General features: G+C 43.7%; 1 protein-coding gene across 1 annotated transcript in view; it reads left to right on the top strand.

Annotated features, from left to right (window-relative positions):
• Positions 1-14,780, top strand: part of LOC309550083 (olfactory receptor 10C1-like) — a gene marked incomplete at both ends in the record, with an annotated part of 47,841 nt that extends 33,061 nt beyond the window's left edge. Inside the window, one exon of the mRNA XM_082250545.1 lies at positions 13,836-14,780. Within this exon, the coding sequence (XP_082106671.1) occupies positions 13,836-14,780 (945 nt within the window). The remainder of the gene's footprint in view (positions 1-13,835) is intronic.
• Positions 14,781-14,960: the final 180 nt, after the last annotated feature.

Here is a 14,960-nt window from a genome sequence, read left to right as displayed (position 1 = left end):
TTTTTAGTTTTTTTTGTTTCTTAATGCTGCCTGTGTTTCTGCTAGTAAGATTAAACCCTTTCCATTTGTCATGGTGACCATTATCACCATGACAAATGTGATGGAATATCCAAGTGATAAGAAAGTGACGGAATATCCAAAATGTTACATTTGTCACCAGTATAAGAGATGGGGGACCATCTTTAATAGGGGCAGCTGTTCCAGTGGCAGCTTTCTAAGAGGGAATTTGCTTTTGCTTTCTGTCACTCTATTTAAACTAGGTGGGGCGACTGTCACTGCTCGAACATAGTTTAAAGCACCCCTGAGCTGCTGAGGTGGATATTTATAGCCTAGGTTTAAACCCTGATCCTGATATTATAACATGAATGCAGAGCCTGAATCCTCAGCCTGCATCCATGACCCAGCCATTGCTGCATTATTTAAGCCTCTGTGGCATCTGAACCCAGTTTCTGCTGCAGCTGCATCCTAAGTCCCCATTGTACCTCTGCCTGGTCACCATGTCTCAGAAGCCCAGCCACCACTGCTGTAACGCTGAGCGCTCCGATCCCTGTTCCTGGACTGGAGCGCTCGCGGCGTTCATCCCAGATCCACTCACCTGTGCCCGCTTCGGCTCTCTCCTCCGCTCCCCGCTTACGTGGTTCCCGGCGTGCGCGTCCCTGCACCATAGGGCGCGCGCGCGCCGGATGTTTGAAATATAAAGGGCCAGTGCACCAGTAATTGGTGCCTGGTCCAAACCTCCCTTCCTGTTCTCTGTTTCCTGTTTCCTGTTTCATATATAAGTGACCTGCCCCTTCTTGCCCTTGCCGGATCTTTGTTGCCTTGTTGCCTTAGTGAAAGCGTTACCTGTGTTATCCTTTGCCTGTTGCCAAACCCTTTGCTAACGACTACCGCCTCTGAACCTGTGCTGCCTGCCCTGACCTTTGCTACGTCTGACTACGCCTCTGCCTGTCCCTCTTGTACTACGCCTATATCAGCAGTCGGTGAGGTTGAGCCTATATCAGCAGTCGGTGAGGTTGAGCCGCTACCAGAGGACACGACCTGGTAGTTACCGCCGCAGCAAGCCCATCCCGCCTTGCGGCGGGCTCTGGTGAAAACCAGTAACTACTTAGAACCGATCCTCTGGTACGGTCCACGCCAATCCCTCACTGACACAGCGGATCCACTCCCTGCACCGCTCCTGCTACCAGTCCGGACCCTGACAGTAAGATCCGGCCATGGATCCCGCTGATGTGCCTCTGCCTAGTATCGCGGACCTTACTACAGTTGTGGCCCAGCAGTCGCAGCAGATCGCTCAGCAAGGTCAACAGCTGGCACAGTTGACCGCCATGCTGCAGCAGCTTCTTCCAGCACAGCAGCAGCCGCCTCCACCGCCTGCATCTGCTTCACCACCGCAGCCTGTGGCCGCCGCCACTTCCAGAGTTCGTCTGTCCATGCCGGCCAAGTACGACGGTGATCCCAAGTTGTGTCGCGGATTCTTATCCCAATGCTCCCTTCACCTGGAGATGTCGGCTGACCAGTTCCCCTCGGAGCGAGCCAAGGTGGCATTTGTCGTTAGCCTGCTTTCGGGGAAGGCCCTGGCCTGGGCTACACCGCTTTGGGACCGCAACGATCCTGCCACTGCCAGTGTCCAGAGTTTCTTTCAGGAATTCCGGAGTGTTTTTGAGGAGCCAGCCCGGGCTGCCTCAGCAGAGACTGCATTATTGAACTTGTCCCAGGGGAGTTCCTCTGTCGGAGACTATGCTATCCGTTTCCGCACCCTGGCTTTGGAACTCTCCTGGAATAACGAGGCGCTCTGTGCTACCTTTAAGAAAGGCTTGTCCAGCGCCATAAAGGACGTCCTGGCCGCACGAGAAGTCCCTACCAACTTGAGTGACCTCATCCATTTGGCCACCAGGATTGACCTGCGTTTTGCTGAGCGACGAGAGGAACTGTTACAGGAAAAGGGAAGTGCTCGTCCCAGACGCTTTCCTCGTCTGGCTCCTATCTTCCAGCATCCACCGCAACCCTCTTCTGGGCCTCCCGCCGAGGAAGCCATGCAGGTGGATCGGTCTCGCCTGACCACGCAAGAAAGGAACCGCCGTAGAGACGAGAACCTCTGTTTGTACTGTGCCAGTACTGAGCACTTTTTAAAGGACTGTCCTCTCCGTCCAACCCCGTCAGTGAAACACCCGCACCTAGTCAACGTGGGAGAGGCGTTGCTAGGTGTGAATACCTCCTCTCCACGCATTACTGTACCCGTGCGGATTTCCGTGTCCGCCAAAATCTCCTTTGCTGCCTCTGCCTTTCTGGATTCCGGTTCAGCCGGTAACTTCATCGATGCCTCGCTGGTGAACAAGTTCAACATCCCTGTGGTTCGTTTACGGAAGCCCATCTTCATCTCCACAGTTAATGGAGAGAGACTCGACGGTATGATGCAATTCCGTACAGAACCCCTCCAGATGGACATCGGAGTCCTGCATTCTGAGCGATTGGAGTTTTTTGTGTTACCCCATTGCACCTCGGAACTCCTCTTGGGTCTGCCCTGGCTCCAGCGCCATTGTCCCGTTCTGGATTGGACCTCCGGAGAGGTTCGAAGATGGGGTTCGGCTTGTTTCGGCAGATGTCTCAAGTCGGTACGAGTCAAGTCTGCACCTGTTATTTCTCCTCCTCCCGGTCTGCCTGAACCATATGCAGATTTTCCAGACGTTTTTTGCAAGAAACAAGCGGAGGTGTTGCCTCCACATAGGCCATATGACTGCCCCATTGACTTGCAACCTGGCACTACGCGCCTAGGGGAAGAATCTATCCTCTCTCCCCTCCAGAGACTCTAGCCATGTCAGAGTATATCCAGGAGAACCTGCAGAGAGGGTTTATCAGGAAATCCTCTTCTCCTGCCGGAGCAGGATTCTTCTTTGTTGCGAAGAAGGACGGTACCCTTAGGCCTTGCATAGACTTTCGGGGTCTCAACAGCATTACTGTAAAGAACCGTTACCCTCTTCCCCTGATTACGGAACTCTTTGACCGGTTACAAGGTGCCAAGTACTTCACCAAGTTGGATCTCAGAGGGGCCTATAACCTTATTCGCATCCGAGAGGGTGACGAGTGGAAGACGGCTTTTAACACCCGAGATGGGCATTTTGAGTACTTAGTCATGCCTTTTGGACTCTGTAACGCTCCAGCAGTCTTCCAGGAGTTCGTTAATGACATTTTCCGAGACCTGCTCTATACCTGTGTCGTGGTCTATTTAGATGACATCCTCATCTTCTCTACTAACTTGGATCAACACCGTGCTCATGTCCGCTTAGTACTCTCCCGTCTCAGGAAGAACCGTCTCTACGCTAAATTTGAGAAGTGCTTGTTCGACCGTACCAGTCTTCCCTTCCTGGGCTACATCATTTCTGCCAAGGGACTACAAATGGATCCTGCCAAACTGTCTGCCATCCTGGACTGGCCTCATCCCTCTGGCCTTAAGGCCATCCAGCGATTCCTCGGATTCGCAAACTATTATAGACAGTTCATCCCGCATTACTCCACCCTTGTGGCACCAATTGTAGCCCTAACCAAGAAGGGGGCTAACCCGAAATCTTGGCCGCCCCAGGCCGAGAAGGCCTTCAGCGCTCTTAAGTCTGCCTTTGCCACCGCCCCAGCTCTGTCCAGACCGGATCCTACTAAGCCGTTCTACCTGGAAGTAGACGCTTCCTCTGTTGGGGCTGGTGCTTTGCTCATGCAAAAGACTACGAGAGGCAAGTCGGTTACTTGCGGGTTTTTCCCTAAGACTTTCTCTCCCGCTGAAAGAAATTATTCTATTGGGGATAGAGAATTACTCGCCATCAAGCTGGCCTTGGAGGAGTGGCGGCATTTACTGGAAGGATCGGTACATCCCGTGAACATCTACACGGATCATAAAAATTTATCTTACCTCCAGTCTGCTCAGAGACTAAATCCTCGCCAAGCTCACTGGTCTCTATTTTTTGCCAGATTTAACTTCCGGATCCACTTTCGTCCAGCGAGCAAGAACCTCAGGGCCGATGCCCTCTCTCGTTCGTCTGATGTCACAGGAGAGGAAGTCAAGCCACAGCACATTGTGCCCCCGGAATGTCTGGTCACCGTGGCACCTATAGACTTGCGTAACCTCCCTCCCGGAAAGACCTATGTTTCTCCCCGTCTTCGCCTAAAGGTTCTTAAGCTGGGACATTCTTCTCTTCTCGCAGGACATCCTGGCGTCCGAAAGACTCTACAACTTATCTCCAGGAGATATTGGTGGCCATCCTTGGAGAAGGACATCTCTGAATTTGTACAGTCCTGCTCTGTATGTGCCAGAGACAAAACCCCTCGCCAAAGACCCGCCGACTTCGTCCAGCCACTTCCCATACCAGAGACCCCTTGGTCAAATATCGCGATGGACTTTGTTATGGACCTACCACCATCTCACGGGAAAACTATAATTTGGGTCGTCGTAGATCGCTTCTCAAAAATGGCGCACTTCATCCCGTTGCCAGCCTTACCATCCGCACCTCAGTTGGCCAAGCATTTCCTCCGGCACATCTTCCGGTTACATGGCCTGCCTTCACATATTGTCTCCGATAGAGGAGTCCAGTTTGTGTCCAAGTTCTGGTGGGCTCTTTGTGGACGGCTTAAAATCAAGCTGGATTTCTCTTCTTCATACCACCCCCAAAGCAACGGACAAGTAGAGCGGGTCAATCAAATCTTTGTTTCCTCCCGTCAAGACGATTGGGTCGACCTCCTCCCGTGGGCGGAGTTCTCCTATAGCCACAAAGACTCTTCCGCCACCAACAAGTCTCCCTTCTTCGTGGTTTACGGTCGTCATCCTCTGCCTCCTCTGCCGTTATCCTCCTCCTCTGGTGTACCTGCAGTGGATGACCTGGTGCAAGACTTTTCTGCCATCTGGCGTGAGACGCGCCTGTCCCTCTTACAGGCCTCATCCCGCATGAAAATCCAAGCGGACAAGAAACGTCGGTCTCCTCCTGTCCTGGTTCCTGGGGACAGAGTTTGGCTCTCCTCCAAGTATGTCCGCTTCAGGGTTCCTAGTTACAAGCTTGGTCCCCGTTATTTGGGACCCTACAAGGTCAAGAAGAGGATCAATCCTGTGTGTTACCAACTCCATCTCCCTTCCTCCCTTAAAATTCCCAACTGTTTTCATGTCTCCCTCCTCAAGCCTGCGGTCTTTAATCGCTTTTCCCCCAAGAATCTTCCTCCCACGCCTGTATCCGGTACCTCGGATGTCTTCTCCGTTCAGGAGATATTGGCCTCTAAATTGGTCAGGGGGAGAAGATATTATTTGGTGGACTGGGAGGGCTGCGGTCCTGAAGAGAGATCCTGGGAGCCAGAGGAGAATATCTTGGACCGTAACCTCATCCTCAAGTTTCTGGGTACCAAAAAGAGGGGGAGACCAAAGGGGGGGGTACTGTAACGCTGAGCGCTCCGATCCCTTTTCCTGGACCGGAGTGCTCGCGGCGTTCATCCCAGATCCACTCACCTGTGCCCGCTTCGGCTCTCTCCTCCGCTCCTCGCTTACGTGGTTCCCGGCGTGCGCGTCCCTGCACCATAGGGCGCGCGCGCGCCATATGTTTGAAATATAAAGGGCCAGTGCACCAGTAATTGGTGCCTGGTCCAAACCTCCCTTCCTGTTTCCTGTTCTCTGTTTCCTGTTTCCTGTTTCCTGTTTCGTATATAAGTGACCTGCCCCTTCTTGCCCTTGCCGGATCTTTGTTGCCTTGTTGGCTTAGTGAAAGCGTTACCTGTGTTATCCTTTGCCTGTTGCCGAACCCTTTGCTAACGACTACCGCCTCTGAACCTGTGCTGCCTGCCCTGACCTTTGCTACGTCTGACTACGCCTCTGCCTGTCCCTCTTGTACTACGCCTATATCAGCAGTCGGTGAGGTTGAGCCGCTACCAGAGGACACGACCTGGTAGTTACCGCCGCAGCAAGCCCATCCCGCCTTGCGGCGGGCTCTGGTGAAAACCAGTAACTACTTAGAACCGATCCTCTGGTACGGTCCACGCCAATCCCTCACTGACACAGCGGATCCACTCCCTGCACCGCTCCTGCTACCAGTCCGGACCCTGACCCTGACAACTGCAACCATAGGCAAAGTCTCCACTTCACTCGAGCCTGGTCTTTATTGCACCCACAGCCCATCCATTGCTGCAAGCCACCCTGGTCTCCTCTGCACCTGCATCCTCAGTTTCCTCCACAGCCTTTACCACACTTCCAATGCATATGCAGCTTCCATAACTCCACAGCTGCCCCACAGCCTCCAGAGTACCTACAGCTGAAACCTCAACTTCACATCTCCCTAAGCCTCAGCTGCACCATCTCTGCACTTGCAGTCCCAACTGCATCCACATTGAGAGTCCCATTAACCATCCCTGCACTTGCAGCCTTCAGAAACACTCCTGACTTTGGCTGCCCAAGTGCTTTGTGCCTTTCTCAAGCTCAAACACCATTACCTGGCATCAACCCTCATCCACTTCTACATTTACCTGTTGAGTGACCTGTGGGGTAGTGAGTAGCTAAACCCAAACTCTCATGAAGGAGTCTTTGGTGGAACACCAGCTCTTAATATCTCAGATATTTACTCTAATTTCCTTTTGCAGTAGTGGAAGTTAAGAGAAAGTTAAGAGATATCTCTCCAACAGAATATAAAACAGCAATACATAACCTTATGGGGGTTTAAACTCTTCCCTTATCTATCAAAAACTAAAAAAATGTTTGGCTACTTGCATTTTAAATATTACAGTATTAGCATGACTGGCTAACTTTAGGAAAGTAGAAAATTAAACATTTTCCAAAGCAAACCAATTTTAATGCAAAATTTACAAAATACAAAAATGTAGTAACAATGTAATATTTAATTATTTTTCATGAATACAAGCTAAGCTCCAAGATATACATACTGTATAATTGCAGTCTGACTATGAGCCTGATTTGGATAGTTTAAGAAGGATCTGTATTGTGTCCAAAAAAAGCAGAAAGAGGGCAAAGGACTAGTCACTAGCATTACTTGAAAGCACTTTGATGCTGTTCTTAATTCAATACGAACCTATCATGCCTTGTTCAGCACTGTGTGTCCTTGTAGAGGTTGCCACCTTGGTAAAGGTGGGTCTTTGCTTCCTTTTGTCAGGAACTGCACCACTGATGACTTATTATCCCATGACTGGAGGGGTAATGAACAAGAAGCAGAAAGAGAGGTGGAGGAAGCACAGATTCACTGAATAGATTAAACCAAAGCAGGGAGATCCTTCCACTGCTGGTCCTCAGGTACAGATTTCTCTCTAGCAAGAAGAAAAGTGATCTTCTCAGTTGTGACGTTCCTAAAGATTTTTGAGGCTACAGAATAAGACTGCCTAATTTATAAATGTGCTCCACCACCTGTAATGAGGGAGGCCACTAACCAGATGGCTTTGGGCCACCAGGACTTCCTGATGAGGTCCTTGAAGCGGTGGTATTTATGGTTTCGTAATGTCCGACGCAGGTGGAATGCATGCCAGCTCTAAATCTGAGTGGCAAGGATTGTACATTTTTATGTGGGTACCCAGTGCTGTCTAACCATAACGTGCTTAATTTGTATCTCTATTCATTATTTGTGCAGAAACATAATATTTAAATCACAATACATAATACTTTTTTAAAAAAATTAAGGTACAATCAGTGCAAAAAATGTGCAAGAACAAGAAGTCCTTCAAAGTGCTGGTTATCTTATTCTTCCAGTGCCAGTATGTTCCAACAAGTGCCGTTGTGCTCCCCTCCATATGCGCCCTTACTCACTGACTAGTGATGGGTTAACCTGTGTTTCAAAAATAATCCTCCAGTGGTAAAGAATGTTTTTTTTCTTTCTTTTGTGACTCCAGCAGGTAGGTCAAAGAACCTCATATGAGTGTAGGGAGATAAAATCAGGAGAAATCCATAGTGTAATTGCGTTTTTATTGTTAAAAAACATATAAAAGCCAATTGCGCACAAAACTCTCCTCTTGCGTGTAATGACACCGTTCTGGAATTCAAAAGTCGCGGTTTGTGTTCCAAAGAGCGGACGTGACATAACCAGAAGTATCCACCTGCCTAATGCATTTTGCTCCACCCAAGAAGTGTCCTCAGAAGCTGGGAGATTCTTGTATCTTATTCTATATTTATATGGTTAGCACCTCCTACTACACCCATCACTACTTCATCCTTTACCTATTACACCCATACACCCATGCAGCCACTTCCTCCCCACACTGCGTGACTACATTGTATGGATTTTCTTTTGTGTCACTATTATTTATTTCTATGACTCTACCTTTCTATCTTTTTCCCACTTACTTTGTATGTAAACTGTTTCAGAGCGGCATCACACATCTCCATATTCACATTATTAGAGTCATCATAATTAACATAATAAATGTGCAAAAATATAAACAACAATGAAAATAAAGATAAAAATTAACAATAAAAATATGTTTTTAAATATATTTAAAAATTATTCATCAACATTTTTTTTTCAAGCAAATGTTGATATGTTACTATCAGTTTTTCAATAAAAAAATAATTAAACATATGAATATGCATGTGAGTCTTAGAACTTTTCCATGTAAAAATATATAAAACCTCCCCTTGTTTATCCATTGTTCTTCCTCTTGGTTCTATACTACTTTTTGATGCTCATAGATGTTTTATTTTATATTTCTTATTATGAATTTTGGTTTCTATTTCCTAATGATTGTGTATGAAACAATTTCTATTTCAACGTTTAGACCCAAAGGCGTCATAGTATTGAGCCTGTGGATCCAAAATGTTTCATTTTTTGAAATGGCCTGTTTTCTATCTATTACACAAATTTTCAGGTCTTTTGAAACTTTATTGTGATGTTTCTTAAAATTTTATAACACGCTATGGGATTTAAAACCTTTTTTTAATATTGTTTATGTGTTCTCTTAATCTGAATCACAATTCTCGGGTAGTTCTACCCACGTACTGTAACCCGCACGTACATTCTAATAGATAGGTGATGTGTGTAATACAGCACGTGATAAACTTTTTAATCTCAAATGTCTTTTCTGTATAATTGGATTTTAACTGTGTGCTTTTTCTGTTGTTATTTTTGCATGTCCTAATTGCCATGCATCTTCCGCATTTGTAAAAACCAATCTGATCCAAAAATGTTTAAAACGTCTAAAATGTCTAAAAATGGTTTTGCGTGGTGGATCAGGGATACTTTCGACCAGTCTATTCTTTAATATTGATGGTCTTTTATAAATTAATTTGGGGACTTTAGGGAGGATTTTGTGGAGTATAGGAACTCTACATAGGATTGGCCAATGTTTTTTAAAAGCTTTTTCTACCTGTTTGTACTTTCTATTAAATTCTGTAATAAATGGTATGCTATAATCCTTTGGTTGCTTTTGTTTGTGTTGTAACAATTTTTCGATGTTCATGTTTTGTACTCGTTGCTTTATTTTTTCCCATTTTTGTGCCTTACATCCTTTCTCTATGAATCGATTTATAATCGTATCTGCTTGGGATTCAAACTCCCTTTGTCTTGCAAAATTCCTTTTTATTCTGATTAGCTGGCTCATAGGTATGGCTTCCAACCACCTAGGGTGGTGGCCACTTCCTACCGGAATGTCCACATTTCGGTCAGTTTTTTTTAAATGGGTTTTTGTACCCAGTTTTTTCTCCCAATGGAATATTTCCAAATATAGGTATTGTACCTTATCTTTATCAGAGTTAGCAGTAAAAGATATGTTATATTTATTTTGATTTGTTTCCTCCAAAAAATTCCTTAAATTATTTTCTGAGCCCTCCCAAATTATAAAAAATATCATCAATATATCTGTAATATGCTTTAAATTCTGGTCTGTTTTTCCATGAATTTCTTCAATTCCACACCTGCTCATAAAAATATTAGCTACTGTCAGGGCATATTTTGCCCCATCGCCACACCCTTTTCTGGGCAGAAAACTGTGTCACGCCAAAAGAAATTTCCTCCCATGGCTAGTTTAAGTGTTTTGATCATAAATTCTTTTTGTTTTCTTTTTAATTGGGTTTTATCATTGAGAGACCATTCTATATCCTGAAGTGCATCATGTTGGTCTATATTAATGTATGGTGAGTTAACATCAATGCTAGTAAGTATGCAATTTTCACTTATAGGAATATTTTTTATTTTATTAATAAGATCTTTGCTGTCTTTCATGTATAATGGATAGCTTTGTGCTATCGGCTGTAGAAAATGGTCCAAATACTACCCTATCCTGGAACATTTGGAATTGATTCCACTAATAATAGGTTTCTAGGGTGGGTTCTTTTCATTTTTATGTATTTTGGGGACCCAAAATATTATAGGGATTTTCGGGACATCAGATATCAAATAGAGTGCCTTTTTTTATTTATTATTCCTTCTTTTTGTGCTTTTTTCACTAATTTCATTTGTTTGGTTTTCAGTTTTATTGGTGGGGTTTCCTTTTAACTTTCCTTTTAACTTGTCGATCAACTTCCTTTATGTAGTCCTCTTTGTTAAGGACCACAATTCCTCCTCCTTTATCTGCCTGGTAATTATAGTTTTCTTTTTTTCCAGTTGTTCTATTCCTTTCCTAAAGCCATTTTTTTGGTTTTACATCTATGACTTCTATTTCTTTTTCCATCATCATTATGAAAACCTCTAAACATGACTATTATTCTTTTTGGGGTTAAATGTTGATTGGTTTCTAAGACCACTGTGTACATACTCTGTTTCTTCCTGGTTGCGAAAGTAATCTTTTTCAGCAAAATGTTTTTTAATATCAATTTTTCCCATACATTTTTGAAGATCTACATATGTTTTAAATGTATTTATATTTTGCTGTTGGGTATGTAGACCAGGTGATCTACAGTGGGTGCCACTTCATGGCACAAGGAAATGTGCGTATACTGGCTTATGTTTTTATGGGAAAATTTTATAAATAAACATATTGCACAATTATCCAGTATTGGTTTTTCATTTTGGGATATTCCTGCTGGTGACACTGGATTTAACCTGAGCCCATACCAACACCAAGGATATCCATATAAGCTGTGAGGGTCCTGGTGGCCCAAAGCCATCTGGTGATTGGCTCCCCTTATTTCAGGTGGTGGAGCACATTTATAAAGAGGAGCACTTTTAACCGCTTCCGGACTGCGGCAGGGCGGCCCTCCCGCGTAAGCCAACTTGGGTCTAAGTTGGTCGCACGCCTGCAGTGGGGACTTTGATGCATGGGGCAGGCAGCTCCGATTGCCACCTGCCACCTGCGATCGTTCCCCGCTGGGAGAGAAGAACGGTCAGTTGTTGGAAACACAGCTGACCGTTCTTCTCTCTGAAATGTTTACAGAGCTCCTGTGATCCTTCTATATAGGAACACAGGTCTCTGTGATCATTTCACAAGCCCAACCCCCATACAGTTAGAAACACGCCCCTAGGTACACATTTAACCCTTTGATCACCCTGCCAGTGTCATTATTACAGTAACAGTGCATATTTTTAGCACTGATTATTGTAGCAATGTCACTGGTCCCCCCAAAAGTGTCAAAAATGTCAGTTAGGGGTCTGTTCTGTGTGCCGTAATGTCCCGCTAAAAATCTCAGATCGTCGCCATTACTAGTAAAATAAAATAAAACAACAATAAAAATGACATAAATCTTTCCCATAGTTTGTAGACGCAATAACTTTTGCGAAAACCAATCAAAATACGCTTATTGTGATATTTTCTACCAAAAATATGTAGCTGAAAACAAATTGGCCTAAAATGTTAAAACATTTGGATTTTTTATTTATTTAATTATTTTTTTTTTTTTTGGGGGGGGGGGATTTGGGGACAGTGTCACACGACCATGCAATTGTCCGTTAAAGTAACGCAGTGCCCAATCGCAAAATATGGCCTGGACATTAAGGGGGGAAATCTTCTGGTCCAAAAGTGGTTGTGCATTTTTTGGTTACATACCAAAATTGATGTCAGCTGCTTGATGAGAAGTTAGAAGCTCTATATGGGTGCCATTTCATTGCTATATTTATATTTATGCTATATATTAAAATTACCATGGTTTGTCTCAACTGCCAGAATAATACCTGCTATTATTAAAATACTAATGGGGGGCAGAGTGAGTGAAAAAATAAGAATGTAGATGAGAGTCATCCTGTACTTGAGCACTTGAGATCTGCTTTTTTCATAAGGCTTCATCTATTATTGGTGAGCATTTGTTTGTCACAGAGGGAGAGGTAAAAGGAGTTTATGCATGAGCACTTTGGTTGTGAGTGAGTTGAAACAAAGGTTGGTGAAGAAAAATCCCTTTATTGTTAGCATTCTACTGGAGATACATTTTTACAACAAAGATATGCTTATATGGACTGGATGGACACTGATTTCATTTGTATTTCTATAGCACTTATAGCACATTAGCACTTTACAATAGTGTGAAATGTAATGGTTACAAACGACTTTGATAGTTTGGTAATTTAAATTGAGGGCTACACCCATTTATATATTTTTTCAGTTTTAGATACACTTTATGCTCAGGCCTCAGATTCTAGACATCACTTGATGAAATATTTATCCACTCACAAAGCAAAATGATTTGTATAGTTTTTGGTGAAAATTTTATATCCAATATATTGTTTACATCTAATATTCTGCGTAATGATTATTAAAGGAAAATATAAAAAGCATCTCATTCATTTTCCTTTTTTACAAGTTACATTCTTTGCAATTCATACAAGTATTAATATAAAATCTATTTATAATTCTTGCCCTAGTATGCATAATTTTCTTTATTTTTTAATAGGTATTTGCATACACATTTATTTTGTGTTGATGTTATCTTCTACAAATATAATGTGAGGTTTTCAATGTTAATAATTTAACTTTTCCAGCTTTTATTAATTGCTTTCTTATTGAAACCTCACAGTATTACTTTTTTGTACAATTCTGTGCAGTATTTCACTTGGCTTCATCTTTTACGTTTTATCCACCATAAACCAAGTATACAGTATCCAGCTGCGATATTACAGCATTAAAGCGGAGTTCCAGCCTCAAAATCGACATAATCGATTTTGAGCCATCCGCTTGCTTTAGGTCACCTGAAAAGCAAATGGATAGTTACGATTATTTTTTTGTTTACTTACCTTGTTATTGAAGAAAATATACTCACCTTTCTTCCACTTCCTCCCTCTGCGGCCGCGGCCCACACGTCACTTCCTCCTTGCATTGATTCCTGGGAGCTGAACATCATCGCTCCCAGGAATCAATGCACCTGCACCGGCCCCGCTCGTCACTTCCGGTGCGGGTGCCTCATTCCCTGCTAAACAGAAGCTGGGGAGGGATGACGCGCCCACACTGGAAGTGACGAGCGGGGCCAGTGCAGGCGCATTCTGGTAGAAGAGGACATGGAAGAGGACGCAGAAGAGGACGCACTGGCTTCAGCTGCCCACACCTGAGATGGCAGCGCTGGAGAAGAAATTTTCAAGGTAAGTATTTCTTCTAAAAGGTAAGTGCGACCGGGACAGTACAGAGGCTATCCATTGTGGAATGTACTAGCCCTGACTGTCCCGGGGGTATTTTTAGCTAAATTTCACCCCCGAGGCCGTAACTCCGCTTTAAATGGTGCCTAGATATAACTTTGCTCAACTTTCAGCAAAAGTTTAAAACACAAAAGTCAATAACAAATATGTAATAAAAATAACTGCTAAAATGTTTGTGTTTTGTGTCTACAAAATGGACATAAACTGGTAGTCTGTAAGTTTACTGGTGATTTATTTTAAGATTAAAGTTTTCCCTCATATAGGTCTTTCTCATTTTGTCACTAATGCCACAAAGAATTCAGCTGTGGGCCAAGCTAATATTTTTAGAAGAGTGTGACCATGGCAGCTGAGAACCAAAGTACAGTAACAGAATTTATTCTTCTTGGACTTACAGACAATCCCAAGATGCAACCATGGCTGTTCCAGTTATTCTCACTTGTCTACATGACCACGCTGGCTGGGAACCTTCTCCTTATAGTGGCCGTCAGAACACACAACCATTTACACAACCCTATGTATTTTTTTCTTACTAATCTGTCCTTCTTGGACATCTGTTACACATCAATCATTGTGCCCAAGATGCTACTAAATATTGTTTTGTCTGCAAAAACTATTTCATATTCTGGTTGTGTTCTTCAAGTTTACTTTTATCTTTTTATGGGTCAGACAGAGTGCATACTATTGGCTTTAATGGCCTATGACCGATATGTAGCTATCTGTAATCCCTTGCGTTACAATGTTATTATGAATACAGTCTCCTGTACCAGGATGATCGCCTTTTCTTGGATGGTTGGTGGTAGCATAGCCTCCTTTGATATATATTTTATATGCCATTTAAAGTTCTGCGGACATGTCACCATCAATCACTTCTTTTGTGAAGCCCCATCCTTACATCAGCTATCTTGCGGGGACATCACACTGAACAACATTATAGCATTGGTTGGTGGGTCCATATTGCTTTTAATTCCCTTGTGCCTCATCCTCTTTTCATATACACAAATTTTCTTTGTCGTTGTGAAGCTCCATTCCGGGCAGTACAAAGCCTTCTCTACATGCGTATCCCATCTTATTGTGGTGACTATCTTCTATGGAACAGCCATATTTATGTACATGAGACCAAGGAATTCAGATACCATAGTGACAGACAAGATGGTGTCTGTGTTCTATACAATTGTTACACCAATGTTAAACCCTTTAATCTACAGCCTAAGAAATAAAGATGTTCAAAAGGCTATTGGACAGTTGGGAAGATGTATAACTGTGCTAAGGTGACAATCCGAACTGGATAAACCACTTGACAGCTGTTCAATTTCAGACCCAATGGCCTTAAAAAAAACATTGTAAAAATATTTAGGTTGGCAAATTAGTCATACAGTTGTCAAATTAACAAACACAAACTGACACTGTTAAGTTTTAGCTGGGCATCAGGCCTATCATTTACTGTAATTCTGC

The sequence above is a fragment of the Pelophylax lessonae genome (assembly GCF_965119305.1).
Source record: "Pelophylax lessonae genome assembly, chromosome: 3".
In the NCBI taxonomy this organism is placed as follows: domain Eukaryota; kingdom Metazoa; phylum Chordata; class Amphibia; order Anura; family Ranidae; genus Pelophylax; species Pelophylax lessonae.
This window is presented reverse-complemented; position numbering and strand designations above follow the sequence as displayed.